The sequence below is a fragment of the Capra hircus genome, chromosome 29 (assembly GCF_001704415.2).
Source record: "Capra hircus breed San Clemente chromosome 29, ASM170441v1, whole genome shotgun sequence".
Taxonomy (NCBI): Eukaryota; Metazoa; Chordata; class Mammalia; order Artiodactyla; family Bovidae; genus Capra; species Capra hircus.
This window is the reverse complement of record NC_030836.1, coordinates 25,639,944-25,664,042: the sequence shown is the minus strand read 5'-3', so window position 1 is coordinate 25,664,042 and position 24,099 is coordinate 25,639,944. Positions and strand designations below refer to the sequence as shown.

Sequence of the window (24,099 nt, the reverse complement as noted above, 5' to 3'; positions counted from 1 at the left end):
ACAGTAGACTTTTAAAGAACTAAGGCACAGAGATCCTGGCAGTCTTGATCCAGATATTTTCTGTTTCCTTCTTTAGATTACAGTGTATCTGCAAATTCCAGATTAGTTATTATTACAGCAGGTGCACGGCAGCAAGAGGGAGAAAGTCGCCTTAACCTGGTCCAACGTAATGTGGATATCATGAAGTCAGCCATTCCTGCCATAGTCCAAAATAGTCCTGACTGTAAGATGCTTATTGTTTCAAATCCAGGTAAGTCTTTTCTATTCCCTTTAACTGCATAAGGATGATATTTCCTTTCAGATCAGTTACTCAGTCATGTCCGACTCTTTGCGACCCCACCGACTGTAGCACGCCAGGCCTCCCTGTCTGTCAGCAACTCCCAGAGCTTACTCAAACTCATGTCCATCGCATTAGTGATAGTATCCAACCAAATCATCTTCTGTCGTCCCCTTCTCCTCCTGCCTTCAATCTTTCCCAGCATCAAGAGTCTTTTCCAATGAGTCGGCTCTTCGCATCAGGTGGCCAAAGTATTGGAGGTTCAGCTTCAGCATCAGTCCTTCCAATGAATATTCAGGACTAATTTCCTTTGGGATGGACTGGTTGGATCTCCTTGCATTCCAGGGGACTCTCAAGAGTTTTCTCCAACACCACAGTTCGAAAGCATCTGTTCTTTAGCACTCAGCTTTCTTTATAGTCCAACTTTCACATCCATACATGACTACATAGCTTTGACTAGACAGACCTTTGTTGGCAAAGTAATGTCTCTGCTTTTGATTATGCTATCTAGGTTGCTCATAACTTTTGTTCTAAGAAGCAAGTGTCTTTTAATTTCATGGGTGCAATCACCATCTGCAGTGATTTTGAAGCCCCCCAAAATAAAGTCTGACACTGTTTCCACTGTTTCCCCATCTATTTGCCATGAAGTGATGGGACCGGATGCCATGATCTTAGTTTTCCTAATGTTGAGTTTTAAGCCAACCTTTTTACTCTCCTCTCTCATTTTCATCAAGAGGCTCTTTAGTTCTTCACTTTCTGCCTTAAGGGTGATGTCATCTGTGTCACTGAGGTTATTGATATTTCTCCAGGCAATCTTGATTCCAGCTTGTGCTTCATCTAACCCAGCATTTCACATGATATACTCTGCATGTAAGTTAAATAAGCAGGGTGACAATATACAGCCTTGACGTACTCCTTTCCCAGTTTGGAACCTGTCTTGTTGTTCCATGTCCAGTTCTAATTGTTGCTTCTTGACCTGCATACATATTTCTCAGGAGGCAGATCAGGTGGTCTGATAGTCCCATCTCTTTCAGAATTTTCCACAGTTTGTTGTGATCCACACAGTCAAAGGCTTTGGCGTAGTCAATAAATCAAAAGTAGATGTTTTTCTGGAACTCTCGATTTTTCAGTGATCCAGTGGATTTTGGCAATTTGATCCCTGGTTCCTCTGCCTTTTCTGAATCCAACTTGAACATCTGGAAGTTTACGGTGCACGTACTGTTGAAGCCTGGCTTGGAGAATTTTGAGTATTATTTTGCTAGCGTGTGAGATGAGTGCAATTGTGCAGTAGTATGAATATTCTTTGCCATTGCCTTTCTTTGAGATTGGAACAAAAACTGACCTTTCCATAGCATTTCTTTTTTTTTTTTCTTTTTACAACAATGTCATTTAGCAAATTTATGACGATAAACCACACCCATCCAAAGTACACAATACTTTAGTTTTTCCCAGCATTATTGATATATAATTGACATGTAAGTTTTATGCATTGTTGTTTAGTCACGAAGTTGTGTCCAACTCTTGTGTGACCTCTTGGACTGTCACCTGCCAGGCTTCTCTGTCTATGGGATTTCCCAGGTAAGAATAAAGGAGTGGGTTGCTATTTCCTTCTCTAGGGGATCTTCCCAACCTAGGGATCAAACCCGTGTCCCCTGCATTGGCAGCTGGATTCTTTACCACTGAGCCACCAGGGAAGCCTGTCATATGCTGTTTATCATATTTATGTGTGGAATCAAAAAAAAAAAAGGTACAGATGAACTTATTTACAAAACAAGTAGAGTCCCGGATGTAGAAAACAAACTTACAGTTCACCAGGGGAGGGGGAGGGAAGGATAAACTGGGAGATTGGAATTTACATATACACACTACTACACATAAAATAGACAACAATAGGCACTAGTGTATAGCACAGAGAGCTCTAATCAATACTCCATAATGGCCTACATAGGAAAAGAATCTAAAAAAGAGTGGATATATGTACATATATATATTGATTTGTGACTTTTATGAGTTAATTTTGTCAAGTCTGTATTCTTTATTATACATGGACACATAAGTCTGTTTCATCTGTTTAGTGATCTACCAAGAGTGGGTATATGTATAACTGATTCACTTTGCTGTATACCGGAAACTGACACAACATTGTAAATCAGCTATACTCCGAAAAGGGGCTTCCCAGGTAGTGGAGTGGTAAAGAATCTGCCTGCCAATGTAGGAGACACAAGAGACACAGATTCAATCCCTGGGTCAGAAAAATCCCCTAGAGAAGGGAATCGCAACCCACTCCAGTGTTATTGCCTGGGAAATTCCATGGACGAAAGGAGCCTGGTGTAGGCTATAGTCCATGGGCTTGCAAAGAGTTGGACAGGACTGAGCACACACACAGAATACTCTAATAAAAATTGAAAAAAAATTTTATTCAAAAGAGAATAAAAAGACACAGTAAAGTGAAAATAAAAAGATGGAAAAAGATATCGCATACAAATAGAAGCTAAAAGAAAGCTGGAGTTGCTATACTGATATCATGGAAATTAGCTTTAACACAAAAATTATTTTTGTAGACCAGAATATTATATAATGATAAAAGGCTAATAGATGCAGATAAGGCAGTAAACAATATTCCACACTGAATTATGATTTTAAAAAATAATTTACCAACCCATGAATGAAAGGAATTTTCTTCAACCTCATAAAAAAATATTTATTAAAAAACCCCAGCTAGCCTTATAGATGATATGGGGTGGGAGGTGGGAGGGGGATTCAGGATTGGGAGCTCGTATACACCCGTGGCTGATTCATGTCAATGTGTGGCAAAACTAATTCAGTATTGTAAAGTAAAATAAAGTAAAAATAAAATTAAAAAAAAAAAACAAAACCCCAGCTAGCCTTATACTTGATGGTACTAGACTGAATGATTTTACTTCTAAGACCAGGAATGAAGCAGTGAGACTTGCTTTTGCCACTTCTGTTTAGCATCATGCTAGAAATTCTAGCCAGAGTAACTGAGTAGAGATTTATCAGATATTTTAAATGAACTACTTTAACTATGGTTAAAGAACTAAAATAAGGCATGTCTAAAGAACTAAAGGAAATAATGAGGCTGATCTCTCACCAAATGGTGATTATTACTAAATAGATAAATAATATTTTTTAGAAAAGAATAGAAATTCTGAAGTTAAAAAGTTAAATGAACATTAACTAGAGGGACTCAATAGCAGAGTGAGAAGGCAGAAGAAAGAATCAGTGGACTTGAAGACAGGGTAGTTGTTTAATGCCTGGGCTTTCTCAGGGAGTTTCTGTTGATGTTTTTTCTCTTTGTAGGATATGTATTTGCTTATTTTGTTTCATGCCTCATAATTTGTTGAAACTTGAACATTAAAAAACTACAATAGAAAAACTCTGTAAATGAAATTCTTTCTTCTCAGTGTTTGCTCTGCATCAGCTTGTTGTAGTTTGTTTTGTGACTTTTATGAGTAAATTCTGTCAAGTCTGTATTTTTTATTATGTGTAGACCCAGAAGTCTATGTTTCATCTGTTTAGTGATCTGCCATTGGTTGGACGAAACTTTCCTTAAATGCTTGGAACCAAAAGATACAGAGCTTTGTGTACAGTCTTTGGTGCAGGGCTCTGTGTACAAGTTGGGGCATGCCTTCAGTATTTAGCCAGGCAGTTAATAACTGTGCCTTAGCCTTTACTTCCTGCTTTCATAGAACCTCATGGTTAGACAGAGCTAAAGGGCTCTGTGTACAAGTTGGGGCATGCCTTCAATACTTAGCCAGGCAGTTTATAACTGTGCCTTAGCCTTTACTTCCTGCTTTCATAGAACCTCATGGTTCAGTTCAGTTCAGTTCAGTCGCTCAGTCGTGTCCGATTCTTTGCAACCCCATGAATCACAGCACACCAGGCCTCCCTGTCCATCACCAACTCCCGGAGTTCACTCAGACTCGCGTCCATCGAGTCAGTGATGCCAACCAGCCATCTCATCTGCTGTTGTCCCCTTCTTCTCCTGCCCCCAATCCCTCCCAGCATCACAGTCTTTTCCAATGAGTCAACTCTTCACATGAGGTGGCCAAAGTACTGGAGTTTCAGCTTTAGCATCCTTCCATCCAAAGAAATCCCAGGGTTGATCTCCTTCAGAATGGACTGGTTGGATCTCCTTGCAGTCCAAGGGACTCTCAAGAGTCTTCTCCAACACCACAGATCAAAAGCATCAATTCTTCGGCACTCAGCCTTCTTCACAGTCCAACTCTCACATCCATACATGACCACTGGAAAAACCATAGCCTTGACTAGATGGACCTTAGTCGGCAAAATAATGTCTCTGCTTTTGAATATACTATCTAGGTTGGTCATAACTTTTCTTCCAAGGAGTAAGTGTCTTTAATTTCATGGCTGCAGTCACCATCTGCAGTGATTTTGGAGCCCCAAAAAATAAAGTCTGACACTGTTTCCACTGTTTCCCCATCTATTTCCCATGAAGAGATGGGACCGGATGTCATGATCTTCATTTTCTGAATGTTGAGCTTTAAGCCAACTTTTTCACTCTCCTCTTTTACTTCCATCAAGCGGCTTTTTAGTTCCTCTTCACTTTCTGCCATAAGGGTGGTGTCATCTGCATATCTGAGGCTATTGATATTTCTCCTGGCAATCTTGATTCCAGCTTGTGCTTCTTCCAGTCCATCGTTTCTCATGATGTACTCTGCATATAAGTTAATAAGCAGGGTGACAATATACAGCCTTGACGTACTCCTTTTCCTATTTGGAACCAGTCTGTTGTTCCATGTCCAGTTCTAACTGCTGCTTCCTGACCTGCATACAGATTTCTAAAGAGGCAGGTCAGGTGGTCTGGTATTCCCATCTCTTTCAGAATTTTCCACAGTTTACTGTGATCCACACAATCAAAGGCTTTGGCATAGTCAATAAAGCAGAAATAGATGTTTTTCTGGAACTCTCTTGCTTCTTCGATGATCCAGCAGATGTTGGCAATTTGATCTCTGGTTCCTCTGCCTTTTCTAAAAGCAGCTTGAACATCAGGAAGTTCACGGTTCACGTATTGCTGAAGCCTGGCTTGGAGAATTTTGAGCATTACTTTACTAGCATGTGAGATGAGTGCAGTTGTGCGGTAGTTTGAACATTCTTTGGCATTGCCTTTCTTTGGAATTGGAATGAAAACTGACGTTTTCCAGTCCTGTGGCCACTGCTGAGTTTTCCAAATTTGCTGGCATATTGAGTGCAGCACTTTTAACAGCATCATCTTTTAGGATTTGAAACAGCTCAACTGGAATTCCATCACCTCCACTAGCTTTGTTTGTAGCGATGCTTTCCAAGGCCCACTTGACTTCACATTCCAGGATGTCTGGCTCTAGATGAGTGATCACACCATCATGATTATCTGGGTCGTGAAGATCTTTTTTGTACAGTTCTTCTGTGTATTCTTGCCACCTCTTCTTAATATCTTCTGCTTCTGTTAGGTCCATACCATTTCTGTCCTTTATCAAGCCCATCTTGGCATGAAATGTTCCCTTGGTATCTCTAATTTTCTTGAAGAGATCTCTAGTCTTTCCATTTTGTTCTTTTCCTCTATTTCTTTGCATTGATCACTGAAGAAGGCTTTCTTATCTCTTCTTGCTATTCTTTGGAACTCTGCATTCAGATGCTTATATCTTTCCTTTTCTCCTTTGCTTTTCGCCTCTCTTCTTTTCACAGCTATTTGTAAGGCCTCCCCAGACAGCCATTTTGCTTTTTTGCATTTCTTTTCCATGGGGATGGTCTTGATCCCTGTCTCCTGTACAATGTCACAAACCTCATTCCATAGTTCATCAGGCACTCTATCTATCAGATCTAGGCCCTTAAATCTATTTCTCAACAGAGCTAAAGTTTACAATCTTCTCATGTTTTTCCTGAGCATGCACGTGGCTTTATTCTAGGTAGGAGACTCTGATAGTTTACATGAGGCCGTGGTGATGGAGAGGAAAAATCTAAGTGATCTTAAAGAGGAAAAATCTAGGTGATCTTAAAGAGGTATAATTCACCGATCATTAAATATACCGAAGCACATATTTTATTTCAAAAAAGAATCTTTCATTTAAAAATTCTGATGGTGAATCATTTAATCTTTTAAAACCCATCTGAGAGATTATCTTGTTTTCTTTGTTGACTTGATTCATTTTGAACTCTAATGAATCTATATTTGACTCCAAGTCAGTTGGTCTGTCTATTCAGAAAATCAAATTGTAAGAAGTTACTATGAATCTTTCTCTAACAAGAAATTTTTCTTCCTAGTGGATATTTTGACATACGTTGTCTGGAAGTTAAGTGGTTTACCTGCAACTCGTGTAATTGGAAGTGGTTGTAATCTAGACTCTGCCCGTTTCCGTTACCTAATTGGACAGAAGTTAGGTGTACATCCTTCCAGCTGCCACGGTTGGATTATTGGTGAACATGGTGATTCTAGTGGTAAGTGTAAACTTATTACCATTATATAATCACACTTCTTATCTTTAATAATGCTTATTTTCCTTAAAGTGTTGGCATTTTACTGTTGTTTTCCTTAACTTTCAGTCTTCTGTGTCATTGATTTAGCTACCTCACACAAAATAGTGCATAGAGAATATAGCTATTTTAAAATTCAGTAAGTGTGTTTTTTGTTTGTTTTTTGTTTTGGTCTGGAGCACTTTCATTGTGGTTTTAAGGACAGAATTATTAAGATATAATACATATCCCATAAATTTTACCCATTTAAAGTGTGTAATTCACTGGACTTTTATTCACAAAGTTGTGCAACCATCACCACAGTCTAATAGTAGAAAATTTGCATCATCCCCAAGAACTCCCATTCCTGCACTGGTGCCCTAACCACAGGCAACCATTAATCTACTTTGTGACTCTTGAGATTTGTTTTTCCCTGACTTTTCACAGAAATAAAATTTTTTAATGTGTGATTTAAACTATTACTTAGGTCATATGTCTTGGCTCTTTTCCTAACTTAAACATTTAATCTCTGCTACACAATTAGAACTTCATGCTTATAATGCTCTCTAATTCTGTGATGTGCATCAGTCTTCTTTCCATAATGCCAATAGATCCATTGAGAATAGGCACCATTTATTCCTTTATGCAATCACATTTGTTCAAAACATTTAATAAATACTTCTCTTTTCTTCATACTTCAATGGTCATAGTATAATAAGTATTTTTATTTGATTCAAACAAATTTTTTTGACCAGTGCCTTAATTTGACCCTGTTGGCTGGTGTTATTGTCTTAACTTAAAAGACAATAATCATTAAAAATAATTTTCCCAGATATGTTTTAATTTCTCCCATTTAATATTCCATTATTTTATTTAAAAAAACTCTGTATGGTTTAATAGTGTGATATTAATTTATTGCTCTTTGCCCTCTTATTTTGTTATTTCTTATAGATTATTTTCTTTGTGGATTCTATATTTGTATCTTGCTTTAACATGCCTCCTTACCACAAATTACCAATAAATTCTACTGCATATTTTATATTTTATGATACTTTATAATTTTACTTTTTACATTTCTCACTTTCGTCTATTTGAAACTTATTTTTATATATGGTGTAAGGTAGTAACCTAACTTTATTCTTAAAAACCACACTAAACTTACCATATATGTATAAATTAATAAAATATGATAAAGCCAACACCTGGGTAAAAAACATCCACTGCACTTAAACAACTGAAGTATTGGGCAGAAGGGTTCATTATGAGATTTATTTCTTTTAGTGCCTTTATGGAGTGGAGTAAATGTTGCTGGTGTTGCTCTGAAGAGTCTAGACCCTAAGTTAGGAACTGATTCAGACAAGGACTCCTGGAAAAATATCCATAAGGAAGTTGTTGGAAGGTAACATTAGTTATTCACTTTCTTAGTACCTTAATAATCAGTTGTAACAACATATTTTACAGAGAAAAAGTATAAAAGTTGATTTTTGCTTTTTGTGAGGTAAATAACATTCTGAAAATTCCCAAAGTTGGACTCACATAATGCATAGCTTTTTTGGAGGGGACATTTTTCAAACAGAAAAGAAGACAGTAAGGACTTTGTTTCTATGATTTTGACTAAGTATATCATACAGGTGGAATCATTCAGTATTTGTCTCTTTGTGACTAGTTTATTTTGCTTAGCATAATGTCCTTAAGGTTCATCCATATTATAGTATATGTCCGAGTTTCCTTACATTTTAAGACTGAATAATATTCTGTTGTATGTAAACATACCACATATTGCTTATTCATTCATCTCTAGATGGATTCTTGGTTTGCTTCCATGCTTTAGCTACTGTGAATAATGCTGCTATGAATATGCATGTACAGATCTCTTTGAAACTCTGTTTTCAGTTCTTTGGGGTATATACCCATAAGTGAAATTGCTGCTGTTGCTCAGTCACCCAGTCGTGTCCGACTCTTTGCAACCCCATGAACTGCAGCACACCAGGCCTCCCTGTCCCTCACCATTTCCTGGAGTTTGCCCAAGTTCATGTCCATTGCATCAGCGATACCATCCAGCTGTCTCATCCTCTGATGCCCTCTTGTCCCTCTGCCCTTTGTTTTGAGGAAGCACACCATACTGTTTTCCACAGTGGCTATACCATTTCACATTCCCACCAATACTGTAGAGAAGTTCCAATTTCTCCATATCCTCACCAACACTTGTTATTTTCTCTTTGACAGTGGCCATCCTAATGGATGTGAGGTGATATCTTATTGTAGTTTTGATTTGCATTTCCTTAATTAGTGATGCTGAACATTTTGTCCTGTGCTATTAGGCCATCTGTATATCTTATTTGGAGAAATGTCTATTCAAGTCTTTTGCCCAGATTTGAATTGGATTTTTGGTTGGTAGTTGAGTTTTAAGAGTCCTTACTATATTCTGTATATTAATCTCTCATCAGATAATTTACAAATATTTTCTTCCATTCCATGTGGAATTCCATTCCACATTTTCATAGTGTCTTTTGATGTACAAAACTTAGACATTTTCATAAAGTCCTTTTGTCTGTTTTTTATTTTGTTGCCTTTTGTGTTCTATTCCAAGAAATTATTGCCAGGTGCAATGTTGTGAAGTTTTGCCCTGTGTTTTCATGTAAGAGTATCATAGTTTTAGGTCTTACATTCAGATCTTTGATTCATCTTGAATTCGTTTTTGTAAATGGTTTTAGGAAAGGGTCCAATTTTAATCTTTTGAATGTGGATATCCAGTTTCCCCAGAATCGTTGGTTGAAATGACTGCCCTTTTCCCATTCAGTGATGTTGGCACAATTTTTGAAAATCGGTTGAACAGATTTTCAGATATGGAGGTTTACTTCTGAGCTTTCTATTCTATCTCAGTGGTCTATATGTTTATCTTGATGCCAGTACCATGCAATTTTGATTACTGTAGCTTTATAGTTAGTAAATTTTGAGGTCAGAAAGTATGAGTCCTTCAGCTTTCAAGATTGTTTTAGCTATTCTGAATCGCTTGAGATTCCGTATGAATTTTAGGGTGAGTTTTTCAACTTCTGCAAAATCTATCCTTTGGAATTTTATGGAAATTTCATTAAATCTGTAGATGGTCTAGGGTAGTATTAGCATCTTAATAATATTAAGTTTCCAATTCATAAACATAGATTGTGTTTCTGTTTATTTATGTCTTCTTTTATTTCTTTCATCAGTGTTTTGTGGTTTTCATTGTGCAAGTCTTTTATCTGCTTGGTTAATTCTGAAGTACTTTTTTTTTTTTTTGGTGCTACTGTAAATGGGATTGTTTTACTAATTTCCTTTTCAGATTGTTCATTGTCATTAAATAGGAATGCAGTATTTTAATGCTAACTTTCTACCTGCTACTTTCCTGAATTCATTAATTAAACATTTTTTTGTTGTTGTGTGTATGAAGTCTTCATGGTTTTCTGCATATAAGATCATATCATCTATAAGTAGAGATACTTTTATTGCTTCCTTTCCAATTTGGATGCCTTTATTTGTCTTTCTTATCTAATTGCTCTGGATAGAACTTTCAATGTTGTGATGAATGGAACTGGCAAAAGTGAGCATCTTTGCCTTATTCTTGATCTTAAAGGAAAAGCTTTTAGTTTGTAACCATTGGGTGTGACCTTCACTGTGGGCTTTTCATGTATGGCTTTTATTATGTTGAGGTAATTTTTTTCTACTCCTAGCTTCTAAGGTGTTTTTATCATGAAAAAGTGTTATAAATTTTATCAAATAATTTCTCTGGGTCAATTGTAATGACAATGTGGTTTTCCTCTTTTATTCTCTTACTGTGATGCATTACATTGGTGGATTTTGGTATGTTGAACTATCTTTGCTTCCTGGGACTGAATCATGGTGTATAATCCATTAAATACTGTTGAATTCAGTTTGCTAGTATTTTGTTTAGGATTTTTGCCTCAGTGTTTGTAAGGGATAATGGTCTGTAGTTTTTTCTTTTCTCTCTTCCTTCCCCTCCCCTTTTTAAATTATTTTAATTAAAAAAAAATAGTGACTTTGTGTTTCTTTGGTATCTGTGTAATACTTAGAATTAACAATAATGTCTTCACTTTTATTTCTGATTTTAGTAATTTGAGTCTTCTCTCTTTCTTCTTAATTCATCTAGCTAAAAGTTGTCAATTTTGTTGACCCTTTCAAAAAACTGTTGATTTTTTTTCTATTGTTTTTCCATTCTCTATTTTGTTATTTCCACTCTAATCTGTATTATTTACTTCCATCTGCTAGATTTGGATTTAATGTGTTCTTCTTTTCCTAGTTCCTTAAGTTGAATGTTAGATTGTTGATTTGACATCTTTCTTTCTTTTTAATGTAAGCATATATATCTGGCTGGCTATAAGTTTCCCTTTAATACTGCTTTCTTTGTCTAATAAGTTTTATGTTTTCATTTCTATTCATCTCCTAAGTATTTCCTAATTTCTATTGTGATTTCTTTTTGGTCCATTGGGTTGTTATAGAGTGTGCTTTTTAATTTCCACAGATTTGTGAATTGCTCAGTTTTACCTGTATTATTGATTTCTAAATTCCCCTTGTTGTATCAGAGAATATGATGTATTCTCTGTATGATGCCTGTCTTATTAAATCTGTTGAGACTAGCGATTTCCCTAGTGGTCCAGTGTCTAAGACTCCATGCTCCCAGTGCAGGGCGCTCAGGTTTGGTCCCTGGTCAGGGAACTAGATCTCACATGCTGCAACTAAAGGGTCCTGCATGCCACAATGAAGATTGAAGATCCACGTACCACAACTAAGACCCAGTGCAGCCAAATAAATAAATATTTCTTAAAACTGAAAAGAACTAAATCTATTGAGACTGAATTTGTGGCATAACATTTAGTCTACTCTAGAAAATATCCCACGTATACGTGAGGAGAAAGTAGACACTGCTGTTGAGTAAAGTGTTCTGCTGGATCTAGTTGGTCTATTGTGTTGAATTCTCAGTTTCTTTCCTTACTATCTGATTGAGAGTGGGGTATTGAAGTCTTCAATTATTATTGTAGAACTGTCTACCTTTTCCTTCAATATTTCCAGTATTTGCTTCATGTGTTTTGATGGCCTGTTATTAGATGCATACATGTTTATATAATTATTGTTTTGTTTTCTTGAACCTCTGGTTAGTATATAATGTCATTTGTCTATTGTAAACTCTTTGATTTAAAGTCTGTTTTGTCTGACATTAGTATAGCCACCTCTGCTCTCTTTTGGTTACTATTTGTATGAAATATCTTTTAATCTATTTGTGTCTTTGGCTTTACTTACTTTTTAAGTAAGTTTCATGTGATAGCTTATACTTGGTTCATGTGTTTTTATCCATTCTGTCAATCTCTTTTGCTTGGAGAGTCTAATTCATTTACATTTAAAGTAGTTACTGATAAGGAGTGGCTTCTTCATTGTGCTCTTTGTTTTCTATATGCTCTAGAGCTTTTTGTTCCTCATTTCCTATATTACTGTTTCATGTTTATTTTTCGTAGTGGAATATTTAAATTTCTTTCTTATTTTCTTTTGTATATATCCTACAGCTATTTAGGACTTCCCTGGTGGCTCAGACAGTAAAGCGTCTGTCTACAATGCAGGAGACCCGGGTTCGATCCCTGGGTCGGGAAGATCCCCTGGAGAAGGAAATGGCAATCCACTCCAGCACTATGGCCTGGAAAATCCCAAGAACAGAGGAGCCTGGTGGACTACAGTCCACGGGATCGCAAAGAGTCGGACACAACTGAGCGACTTCACTTACAGCTATTTATTATAGCTGTTTTTATTCTGGTTGCCATGGGGGATTACCTTTAGCACCCTAAAGTTATAATACTTTTAATTGAATTTCTACCAGCTTAACTTTAGTAATGTACAAAACCTCTGCTTCTTCATAGTTCTATCCTCACCCCTTTTGATTGTTGATGTCATAAAATTGCAGCTTTATGCAGTTTGCTCAAAAATATAAATTAATAATTCTTTTAAATGCAGTTGTTTCTTAAATTTTAAAATGAGAGTTACATACCAAAGTCACAGTGATACTACCTTTTTGACCAATTGTTCTTTTAAATGTATTAGTCTCTAAAATTATGCAGAAAACAAAAAGTGGAAGTAGAAACTATTGTTACCATATTACTAGCTTTTATAAATATCCATGCATTTACCTTTATTGAGATTTTATTTTTTCACATGGCTTAAAATTACTGTTTATTTCACCCTGCAGGACTGCCTTGACTAATTCTTGCAGGGCAAGTTTAGTGGCGATGAACTCCCTTAGCTTTTGTTTCTTTCACAATGTCTTAATTTTTCCCTCACTTTTAAAAAATAGTTTTGCCAGATATAAGATTCTTGGTTGACATTTGTTTTATTTTTTATCAGTTTAAATATATCTGCCCACTATTTTCTGGCTTCCAAAGTTTCTGGTGATGATCATATTTTTAACTTCTTCAGTCTTTTTTCTTTCTGTTTCTTAGGCTCAGTTATTTGCATTGTCCTATCTTTTAAGTTTAATGATTCTGTCTTCTGCCTGCTCAAATCTGTTGTTTAATCCATCTAGTGATTTTTCTTTTTCATTTCACTTATTGTTTTTTTCAGCTCTAGGATTTGGGGTCTGGGGTTTATTTTTAGGTTTTATGTTTCTTTATTGGTATTTCCATGTTGTTCACTCATCATTTTCTTGACTTTCACTATAGCTTCCTTTAGATTTTTGAGCATCTTTAAGACAGTTGTTTTAAAGTCTTTGTCCAGTATATCTGCCATCAGTTTTTTTCCTCCAGGGACAGTTTCTGTTGGTTCATTTTTTCCTTTGAATGGGCTGTACTTGCATGTATTTTTGTATACCTTGTGATTTTTTGTTGTTGTTGAAAACCAGATGTTTTAATCTAATAATGTGGCAACTTTAGAAATCAGAATCTATCCAGTCCCCAGGGCTTGCTGAGTTTTTGTTCTTGTTGGTATTGCTTTTGTGTTTTGATTGTTGAAAGCTCTTTCTGTGCCAAGACCAGCCTGAGTTGTAATCTTATGGTCTTTGATGTTGTTTCTAAGCCTGTGCACATAGGTGGTTACTTTCTAATTTCCTCAAAATATGCAGTTGATTTTGTATATTCTGGTCTTCAGTGTCTGGCTCCCAAGAGGAAAAAAGAAATATTAAGGGAAGAGGAAAAGGGTACTTGGTCTTTACATTCCCTAGAGGCCACCTTAATAAAAAGGGGAGAAGCTTGCAATAGTTGTGGAGAGATGAAACAATAATGGCTTTGCCCTCTTTGTCTCCACCTCTGTTATCAGAAGCAGTAATCATTCATTAGAAAACAGATCTCTGCTATTTGAAGAAAAGAGTCCTTTTCACAGGCTGTGCGCAAGCTGCTTTGGGTACATGTGAATAGCTGCTACTGTGCTAAGAGCTTAAATTAACCACAATTTAATATACAAGCCTTCCCTTGGAAGTTTTGAGCTTTCAGAAGACTCCAGAGTTTCCCCAAAAGTTATATCAAACAGAGTCTGGCATTGCATTTATTGTCTAGGTGGAGAGAGAGATTCCTGGTGCTTCCTACTCTCCATCTTCCTAGAACCCTCCAGTACTTGAAGGTGAAAGTTGCTCAGTCGTGTCCAACTCGTTGTGACCCCATGGACTATAGCCCTCCAGGCTCCTCTGTCCATGGAATTCTCCAGGCAAGAATACTGGAGTGGGTAGCCATTCCCTTCTTCAGGGCATCTTCCCAACCCAGGGATCAAACCCAGGTCTCCCGCACCGCAGGCAGATTCTTTACTGTCTGAGCCACCTAGGTTTTTAAACCTAGACAACTGTTTTGTGAAAAAGCATACTCAAAGTCATCTTTCCAAATATGCCTAGCTTTTTGGAAAACATTCATACCTACAGTTAACCCTTTACCTTGATATCTCATCATGACCTGGGTGGTTATCTTTGTGTTATATATTGCTCATAATTCTTATGACAAACATGTCCTAATATTTTATACATAGAAAAAAACAAGCTTTGTGTACCTATAATCACCAGAATATATAAAATTAAATAGGTAACCAAAATCCCTCACCAGATGTTTTGATAATTCTTAATTAATTATACTATCTTAGTTTTCCTTTTATTTACCATCATTTGTACCTTATTAAAGTTATTTGATAGCTGTATTTAATTATGTGTTCAGTTTCTCTGAACCAAACATTTCCTCTTCTGGTCAAACTATTCCCACATCAATTGGAAATTTCAGGTTAAATCCAAAACTATATTTTCTTTGATGGTTGTTAGTAGTATGTTTCATTTTCTTAAATCTTCTTAAGAGGACCTACAAACGTTTGTTATGTCATATAGCTTTGGATAAGAGATTAAATTAATGCCTACCAAATGAAACATGTTAATATTAAAGAATCACTTCATATCATTCTCAAAAAAAAGTCCCTTTCCCCCATCTACTATGTATTTCCCATTATAGGGGCTATTGGGAGCTGTTTCCCAGTAAATGCAGGAATCTATCTGATCTGGCAGGACAACTCTAACCTAGACACTAAGGAACGTGTTTTAGCCAAGACTGCTTTCCAGACGTCATGGAGTAACCCATCTTTATAGGGATGTCACATTGTTGGACTTTTGTCTGCCCAGTCCCTGATAATTGTACTACAGGGACTGTTAGTTTCTTTTTCATTTGAAACGCTGTTGCTATAAGGGAATAGTGATTAAGATCACATTTTCCACTGAAGTCCTGTGTGATTTGAATACCAAAAACTGCAACACATTACAGATGAGTACTCCTTCCAGTTAGTCCTTAACAATGTAGTGTCCAAAATTAAAGTATTTACCCCTTTTTCATTTAGCAGAGGGTCTATAGTTATAAAGACTCCTCAGGATACTGCTAGTACTTTCCTTAAAATAACTCAACTCTTATATTATTCAACTCTAATTTTTTAGCGCCTAACTAACAATTGCAGGGGAGTGACAACATGATTCAATAGGATGTCGTTCCAGTTTCTGAATGGAGCATTTACTTTACAATATGGGTCAGTTTTTGTCTTAAAATACCTGCCTTAAGACTGCTTTTTCTTGATTCTCCCTTTTATATCAGAAGTCTTAATTTCATTAGATTGGTTAACAACTAAAGGATTATGTTCTTAGCCATTTTCTTTTCAACCCTCTTCTCCAGATTCCACTATTAAGATTTGTTCTCAGTTACCTAACGCATAGCTTTATTCAGCTCTAAAGACCACCAGTCAGTCAGTCACTAGGCTAAACTTCCTTTCCTTTTTTTAAATTAATAACCGCACAGAGTCTTAGTTATATTGAGAGTCTGAAAGTTAATCTTAATTTTGATACCAATCTTCATGGCCTCTAATAGTGCCCTGGTTTTGGATTGATAGTCAAATCACAGGACACCACAATAAGTATAGTCTATGTTGAGCTGATCCATTTGCTACTGAGTATGTTGTATGCTGCCCTGGAGCCTTGAAGCTGTGCCTAGGTGGTTGCAAGAACCCCTGATACAAATAGTGATGCTGTACATTCTGTGTTTCTTGTCCTGGATCCTTTTCTCAAAAATATATAAAATCTGAGCTAAGTTAAAACCTCTTTGTCCTTTAAGTTTTACTGTCAGTCCAAACTCACATTGCTATTGGTGGTAATGCAAAAATAAAATACATATTTATTACAGAAAATAAGAACATTCATAAGCATAAAGAAGAGGTCGCCTGTAGGCCTGTTACTCAAAAATAATCATGTAATAATTTGGTGGATTGATATAATTCTAAAGTTCCTATAAAAGTACATTATGTTTTTTACAAGCCTGAGATAAGAAATTACATAATATTTAGGATTATGCTATTTTCCTTTGAAAAAATATCAAAACATTTCCCCATGCTTTAATATATTATTAATAATATATCCTTAGGGAAAAGATATAAATTATCTTATAATTATATAAAGTTACATTGACACCTTAAAAATTTTATGTGGTCAGCAAGATATATATGCTTTCAATGTGATCAGATTCTATGTTTGGATATTTAAGCAAAAATACAAAAATTTGAAGCTAAGTTTCATTTCGAGTGGCACAAATGACCTAGTACTGTGCCTTTATGGTAAACAAAGGGTAAATTACTACTTACAGTGAATAATGAAGTTTACGAGAATAATATAGAAATTTTTATTGCCTATTCAGAGATAATTTCAAGAAGAGATCTCTAAGAAAATTTTAAGAGTGTTATTGAAATGTAGGTTGCTTTAGAATAGATGCTTGAAAAATATGTTCTCTCTGAATCAATTCTCATGAATTTGATTTTCTTACTTTCCACAACTGTAGTGCCTATGAGATTATCAAGCTGAAGGGGTATACCTCTTGGGGTATTGGACTGTCTGTGACAGATCTGGTAAAATCAATTTTGAAAAATCTTAGGAGAGTGCATCCAGTATCCACTATGGTGAAGGTAGGCTTAAATAGAATCTTCACTTATCATTCTTTTAATAATGCTGAGTCCTTACTATGTGCCAGGCATTACACAAAATGTTGAGAATATATTGGTGAACAAAACAGTCAGAGTCTCTGACCTTATAGAGTTTAATGAAAGATAGCAACTTAATAAAACAGTTACAAAAGCCAATAATAACACATTTTGTTAAGTGCCATGATGACAAACGATGAAGTTCTTAGAGTATACAAGAAGAGACTTTAACTGCTCTGGGTAGGGGCCATTCTTGGTACAGGCAGGCAGGATTTTCTAAGGAAGTAAAATGTGACCTAATCTGAATAATGAGTAGGAGTTAATTTGGAAGGCTGGACTAATATTCCAAGCAGAGGGAGGAACACATGTGAAGGGGACCTGAGGTAGATATAAAAAGAGGGCACTTGAGAATCTGGAAGGAAAAAAAGGTCGGTTATCGAAATGCACAGAGCAAAGGGAACATAGGGAGGTATATGATAAGGCCGGGGGAAGTTGGCAGGTTGGGCCACTGAAAGTCTTATAAGTCTTACAAAGGTGTTTGGGTTCTTACCATAAGAGCTATGGAAATCTACCGAAGAACTTAAGAAAAGGACTGGTTTCACAGTCTTTGCTTTTGTTGTTAAAAAGATTCCTGGGGTTGTGATGGACAGAACAGATTTGAAGGGGACAAAAGTATAGGTAGACAAACTTGGGAAGAGGCTGTGTATTACAGAAAAAAGTAGTAGTAGAGATGAAGAGATGGGGACAAATTTGAGATACATTGTATTTTAGAGGTAAAATTCATAGGTCTTGGTAATGGAGTGAGGTGGAAAATGAGGGAGACAAAGGTCATTCTTAGATTTCTGTTTTGCACAGTTAAATGGTAGTATAATCCACTGAGGGAAGGCATATTCAAAGAGAATCAGATTTGAAGATCATGTTTGCAATTAGGGAGAAATTGAATTTGAGGTGCCTTTGTAATGTCTGAGAGAAAATAGGCAGTTGGGTACAAGCTTCTGGAATTCATAAAAGAGTTTTGGGTTGCAGTTATAAATGGAGCATCATCACCATGAAAGCAGTAAGCCACAGAAGCCAACTCAAACTAGCTTAGGCGAAAGAGCATATGCTGATTCATGTAACTGAAATGCCAAGGAGGCCTGAACCACATGCTCAAATTGTATCATTCGAGCTATTTTTTCTCTCCACAATCTTTGCTCATCTTATCGCTCTTGTTGGCATTAATATCCTGTGGACATTTTTCATGGAGCAACAAAGATGGTTCCCATCAGCTGCATGTTTAGAGCCGACAGTATCAGTACCCTGCCTCTCCATTACCCATATTAGTTTCTTGATAATTGGCCTTTTTGGGATTACTTGTCCATTCCCATGATACTTGTCAGTTGGGGAGAGGAAGTTACTGAAAGGAAAGGAGAGGGTCTGTCAAAAAAAAAGAGAAAGAGATACTTGACAGGCAAAGACAATAGCTATCCCTTACACATGATAACTGAAATCATGAATTTCAATGAGCTTGCCTAAGGAGGGAGTATAAAGTGACAAGACAGACTGAGTCTTAAGGAATTTCAGTTTTGAAAGCTGAGTTTATAGTGTGAGTCCACGGAGGTGACTAAGTGGTGGCCAGAGCTAAAAGAGAAGCCAAGAGAACACAAAACCATGGTAACCAAGTGAGAGGAGGATGCCTTAAAGATGAAAGGATTGGCTTTCTGTTGTTGACTGATGTGAAGTCATGTAAAATGAAGGCTTGAAAATCAGGAAGATAAAGTGACATATGTCATTGAGAGCCTTAGCAGGAGATGTTTAATAAAGTAACAAGAATGAAAAAGTCTGATTGGAGAACACCAGGGTCTTCTTAACTTCGGCAGTGTTGACTTTCGGACCAGGTAATTCTTCATTGTTGGGGATGACTTTTGTGTTGTGGGATGTTAGCAGCATCCCTGGCCTCTACTCATTAGATGCCAGTACATACCAATTTTGACAATCAAAAATGTCTCCAGACATTACCAAATGTCCCTTGGGAGGCAAAATCATTTCCACCTGACATAACCTCTTAAGTAGCTGGGGAAATTAAAGCCAGTGTGGAAGTCGCTCAGTTGTGTCCAACTCTTTGCCACCCTATGGACTGTAGCCCACCAGGCTCCTCTGTCCATGAAATTCTCCAGGCAAGAATACTGGAGTGGGTAGCCATTCCTTTCTTCAGGGGATCTTCCTGACCCAGGGATTGAACCTAGACCTCCTGCATTGCAGGCAGATTCTTTACCATCTGAGCTACTAGGGAAGCCCAAAAGCCAGTGTAAACAGCTCTTTTGAGGTAAGTGACTGTGAAAATAGAGCAGTAATTGGGGAGCAAAATCAGGGCAGGGCGAGTTTTTTTTTTCTTTTAAAAGATAAGATGTAAAGAAGATATTGGAGATAGAAATAATAAGCAGAGAGAGTGTTGGTTAATAAGCAGAGCATTCGGATTTCCCTGGTTGCACAGTGGTTAAGAATCTGCCTGCCAACACAGGGGACATGGGTTCGAACCCTGCTCCAGGAAGATTCCACATGCTGCAGACCAGCTAAGCCTGAGCGCCGCAAGAACCGAGCCCATGCCCTAGATCCCATGCTCAGCAATAAGAGAAGCCCATACATAGCAACAAAGACCCACCACATCTAACATAAATTAAAAAAAAAAATTAAAAAAAATAAGCAGAGCATTCGTGAAGATATTAGCCCTAGGAAGGAGGAGGGACAGATATCTGTTTTAATAGGGGGTAACAAAGAATCACTGCAGATAGTGATTGCAGCCATGAAATTAAAAGATGCTTACTCCTTGGAAGAAAAGTTATGACCAACCTAGATAGCATATTCAAAAGCAGAGCTATTACTTTGCCGACTAAGGTCCGTCTAGTCAAGGCTATGGTTTTTCCATTAGTCATGTATGGATGTGAGAGTTGGACTGTGAAGAAGGCTGAGCACCGAAGAATTGATGCTTTTGAATTGTGGTGTTGGAGAAGACTCTTGAGAGTCGCTTGGACTGCAAGGAGATCCAACCAGTCCATTCTGAAGGAGGTCAGCCCTGGGATTTGTTTGGAAGGAATGGTGCTAAAGCTGAAACTCCAGTACTTTGGCCACCTCATGTGAAGAGTTGACTCATTGGAAAAGACTCTGATGCTGGGAGGGATTGGGGGCAGGAGGAAAAGGGGACAACAGAGGATGAGATGGCTGGATGGCATCACTGACTCGATGGACGTGAGTTTGAGTGAACTCCGGGAGATGGTGATGGACAGGGAGGCCTGGGGTGCTGCGATTCATGGGGTCGCAAAGAGTCGGACACGACTGAGCAACTGAACTGAACAAAGAAAACAGTGAATCATAGATTTGTAAGTTTGGCATTGGAAGCATCTGATGATGTCTATCTTTTTGGTGAAAGGAGACAAAATCATCTGCTGAAAGTCAAGGGAGATAGAGAAAAGTCGGATGTTTGAGAAAATTTGAAATCACCATTGTAGACAATAAGAAATAGAATTTAACAGAATCAAGGCAGAATTTCTATCACGTGGACTCATTTGAAATTGATAAGCATTAATTTTAACATATCAACGACTTTGTTGTCTCATTTTCTCTAGGGATCTGTGTGTAGGAATGAAGAAATAGATAGCTGAATTCATTGGGGTTTGGGTTTTATTTCGGGAGTGTTAAAAGGAGGAGAGAGAGGAAGACAGAGATAGATATAGGTGATTTTGGTTTCTACACATGTTAAAAATATGTTTGACCTTCTACTAAAGGGTCACAGTCAAATTCAAGACCTTTGCCCTTAAATGTTATATACATACAAATGAATAAATTACAAAAGAAAATGATTAGTAAAGATTTAAGAAATATTTATAAAAGCTAAAAATTAAAATAGGCAAAGGGTCTTAGAATGGCAAAAGGGTTACAGAATGGACCCAAGAAATAAATCTTAAGTTGGAGGAATCTCATAACAAAGTTCAGAGTGGGATACTTGGGGTGGGAAGAGAAGGTCTCATGAACTAAAGAAAGAAGACAAGAAACTGGAAAGAAAGGGAATTGGTTGATTTATCCACATGGAGAATGACATCACCAAGGATAAGGGCAGAAACTGAGAGGGAAGATTATTAGGTGTTAAGAGTCTTTTATGAATAACATGGAATACTCAATAGGTTTGGAGATGGTGATTAGAAAGAGAAGAGCTAAATAAGACGAGCCTCAAAAAATAGGGGGAATTTTTTTAAGAGAGCAAGGGATTAATAATTTGGACAAGACAGGAGTATACAGCGGATTCCACACACTGTTCCTCTTTTGAGGACGAGAGGGGCTCTGGGAGAATAAGCAATTACCTCCAGAGGGCCCCTGAAGAAGAGTTAGGTATCAAATGAAGGCTCCTCAAAAGAGATTGAGTAATATGGGAATTTCTTAGTCATTACTGAACAAATCAATAGATGAGTTATATTTTATAGGAAATACTTAAACATTTGACATTAAGAGCAGAATCATTTGTATGCTGTTATTCTTTTCTCCCAGTTCATTTTTATTCACATTTTCAGCAAATAAAGTTGGCAATAGAGTTTATTTAATATTACATTAAGTACATTAATTATGATTTTTTTTGGGGGGGTCAATAAATAGAGCATTCTCTTTAAATAACCATTTCCTCACTTCATGGCCAGTCTAGGACAAAAGGAAGCAAATTTCAGTACATCCAGGGGTCATATTGCCAGCCAGGCATGATGCTTAAAGGGAAAGAGGGTAGGCTGAGGGGCTGGCAGGAGGTCGTGGTCAGCACATAGGGGTAGGGCCCTTTTTTCCAGTCCACCCAGCAGCCCCTAAGTGGGATGGACATGCATTTCCAGTTTTAAGAAGCCCCTGCTAGTAGGAAGAGACACATTGAAAGTAGAGGGAACAAATTCCTGAATCACTAGCAGGGAAGGAGAATGGCTTCTGCTCCAGCCACACTAGCCTTTTTCCTGATGCCGCCCAACCAACCCCTGCAGCTCATGTTCAAGCTCCAAAAGGCCTTGAGCTACCCAGAGGTAGCACCAGGACCACGGACAGGAAAGGGAAGTGGGAGGAGGTGAGTGTAACTGGAGCTGGAGTGTGACTGGGAAGGGAATGTGCGTGGGCAGTCTGGTGGGCCAGCAGCCTTCCATGGCTAGGCATAGACCAGAGTGAAGTGAATGTGAGTAGAGCCTGGTGGGGAACCCTGCCAGGAGAAGACATGTAACTAGTCTGAGGAAATCAGTTGAGGTTGAGTATCGAGTGGCTACCAAAATGAGGGGGCTGGACTGCAGTGGAGGAGATGGATAGGGAGTCCTTCTGTGGGCCACTAGAATAAAACAGGAACACTGAGCTCCCGAGGAGAGCCCCAGAGATGGTGAGAGGGAGGCTTGGCTGAGTAGTGCCAGCGGACTCTGAGCTATCAGGGGAAGCTGGGGGGCACCACTCCAGAGTCAAGGAGCCTCTGCCTTGCTCTGTGCTAGTTCCTGGCAACTTTACAGTCAGATTTGGAGGAAGAACAAGACCTTCCCATTGCCGCCTCCAACCCTATGTTCAACCCCAAGGGGTGAGGTAGGAAAATGCAATGGGTAGTGGGAGGCAGAGAGGTGTGAGAGATCTACTGAGTTTTCTTATCTTCCAGGGAGGAGGTGGAGGCTAGTGTGTGGTCATGTAGGCATTGTGTGAGTTACCCAGGTTGTAATAGGCTCTGGTAGCTGCCTCTACAGCCTTGGCTTCAGCTCCAGGGTTGAAGGGAACATCAGGGCTGCTGATGGAAGGTTCCATGGCCCCAGGATAGGGTGGTGGCCATGGCTGCACCTATTCCACGGTGCTGTCCATCATGAAGGACCCGGATAGAAGTCAGGGGCCAGCCAAGAGGGCAGGGGTGCATTCCATTAGTGACTGGCAGGGAGATTACATAAACCCTGCTGGGCATGAGAGGACCTTGTAACCTTAGGCTCTACCTCTGGAAACTTGAGAAGCCACCTGTTAGCACCTGTTGTCCAAACTTAATGGCATCCCCTGGTGTAGAGATTATGCAGAGCAGAGCTTTTCTAGCTACTTCCTACTTCTGCCTTCGCTGTTCTCTTATTTTACACCAAAAAACAAACACAGGCTGCGTGATCTCACAGGCTGCATAGTCCTTCATCAGACTGCATGACATCCTTTCCCTTAGACAGAAATATGACAAAGGTTAAGGCTAAAGTAGACAATGTCTTTTTTGGTTCCTTTGAAGTCCTCTGGAATGTTCTTTGTGTCATTAAACACAAGTTCTTACATGGTCATAAGACATTACGATGCTTTTGGTGGTGTTCTCTCCACTGCCCTCAGTGATTCTTGAGTTCCATATGCTCTCTGTATATTCTAATTCTGAAGCTCTCTTGCATAGCAGCTTTTCCATATCACATTACTGAATAATAACCTAATTTTGCCTTTTAGGGCTCATATGGAATAAAAGAAGAAATCTTCCTCAGTATCCCTTGTGTCTTGGGACGAAATGGTGTCTCAGATGTTGTGAAAGTTAACTTGAATTCTGAGGAGGAGGCCCTTTTTAAGAAGAGTGCAAGCACACTTTGGAACATCCAAAAAGACCTGAAATTTTAAAACTTTTTAATGTTCCGCGTTTTAGAGAACAGAAGATAGTAGGCTGTATATTTTGAAAGTATTCTCACCTGATCTGTAAAAAATAAAAAGAACATTGGACCTATGACATAACTCCAGTCTCTCAAGACTAGAAAAAGGAAATGGTAAAGAATTTCTCCCCTTTAGGAATCTTTTATAGCTCTATTTTAATGGGCTCAACCTGTACAAATGTATGTCATAAATGTAAAAGTTGGCTTCAGGTTTATTAGAATATGTATAATCATTTATACAGAGCTTATGATTCTTCTCATAAAACAATGGGATTTCTAGAA

At 37.8% G+C, this 24,099-nt stretch overlaps 1 protein-coding gene across 2 annotated transcripts in view; it reads left to right on the top strand.

Annotated features, from left to right (window-relative positions):
* Positions 1-24,099, top strand: part of LOC102189835 (L-lactate dehydrogenase C chain) — a 40,510-nt gene extending 16,411 nt beyond the window's left edge. Inside the window, exons 3-7 of one of the 2 annotated variants that reach the window (XM_005699532.3) lie at positions 77-250; positions 6,560-6,733; positions 8,030-8,147; positions 17,056-17,179; positions 23,624-24,099. In XM_005699532.3, coding sequence (XP_005699589.1) covers positions 77-250; positions 6,560-6,733; positions 8,030-8,147; positions 17,056-17,179; positions 23,624-23,788 — 755 coding nt within the window. In that variant the 3' untranslated portion in view covers positions 23,789-24,099. The remainder of the gene's footprint in view (positions 1-76; positions 251-6,559; positions 6,734-8,029; positions 8,148-17,055; positions 17,180-23,623) is intronic. The other variant, XM_005699535.3, reaches the window with a different exon arrangement.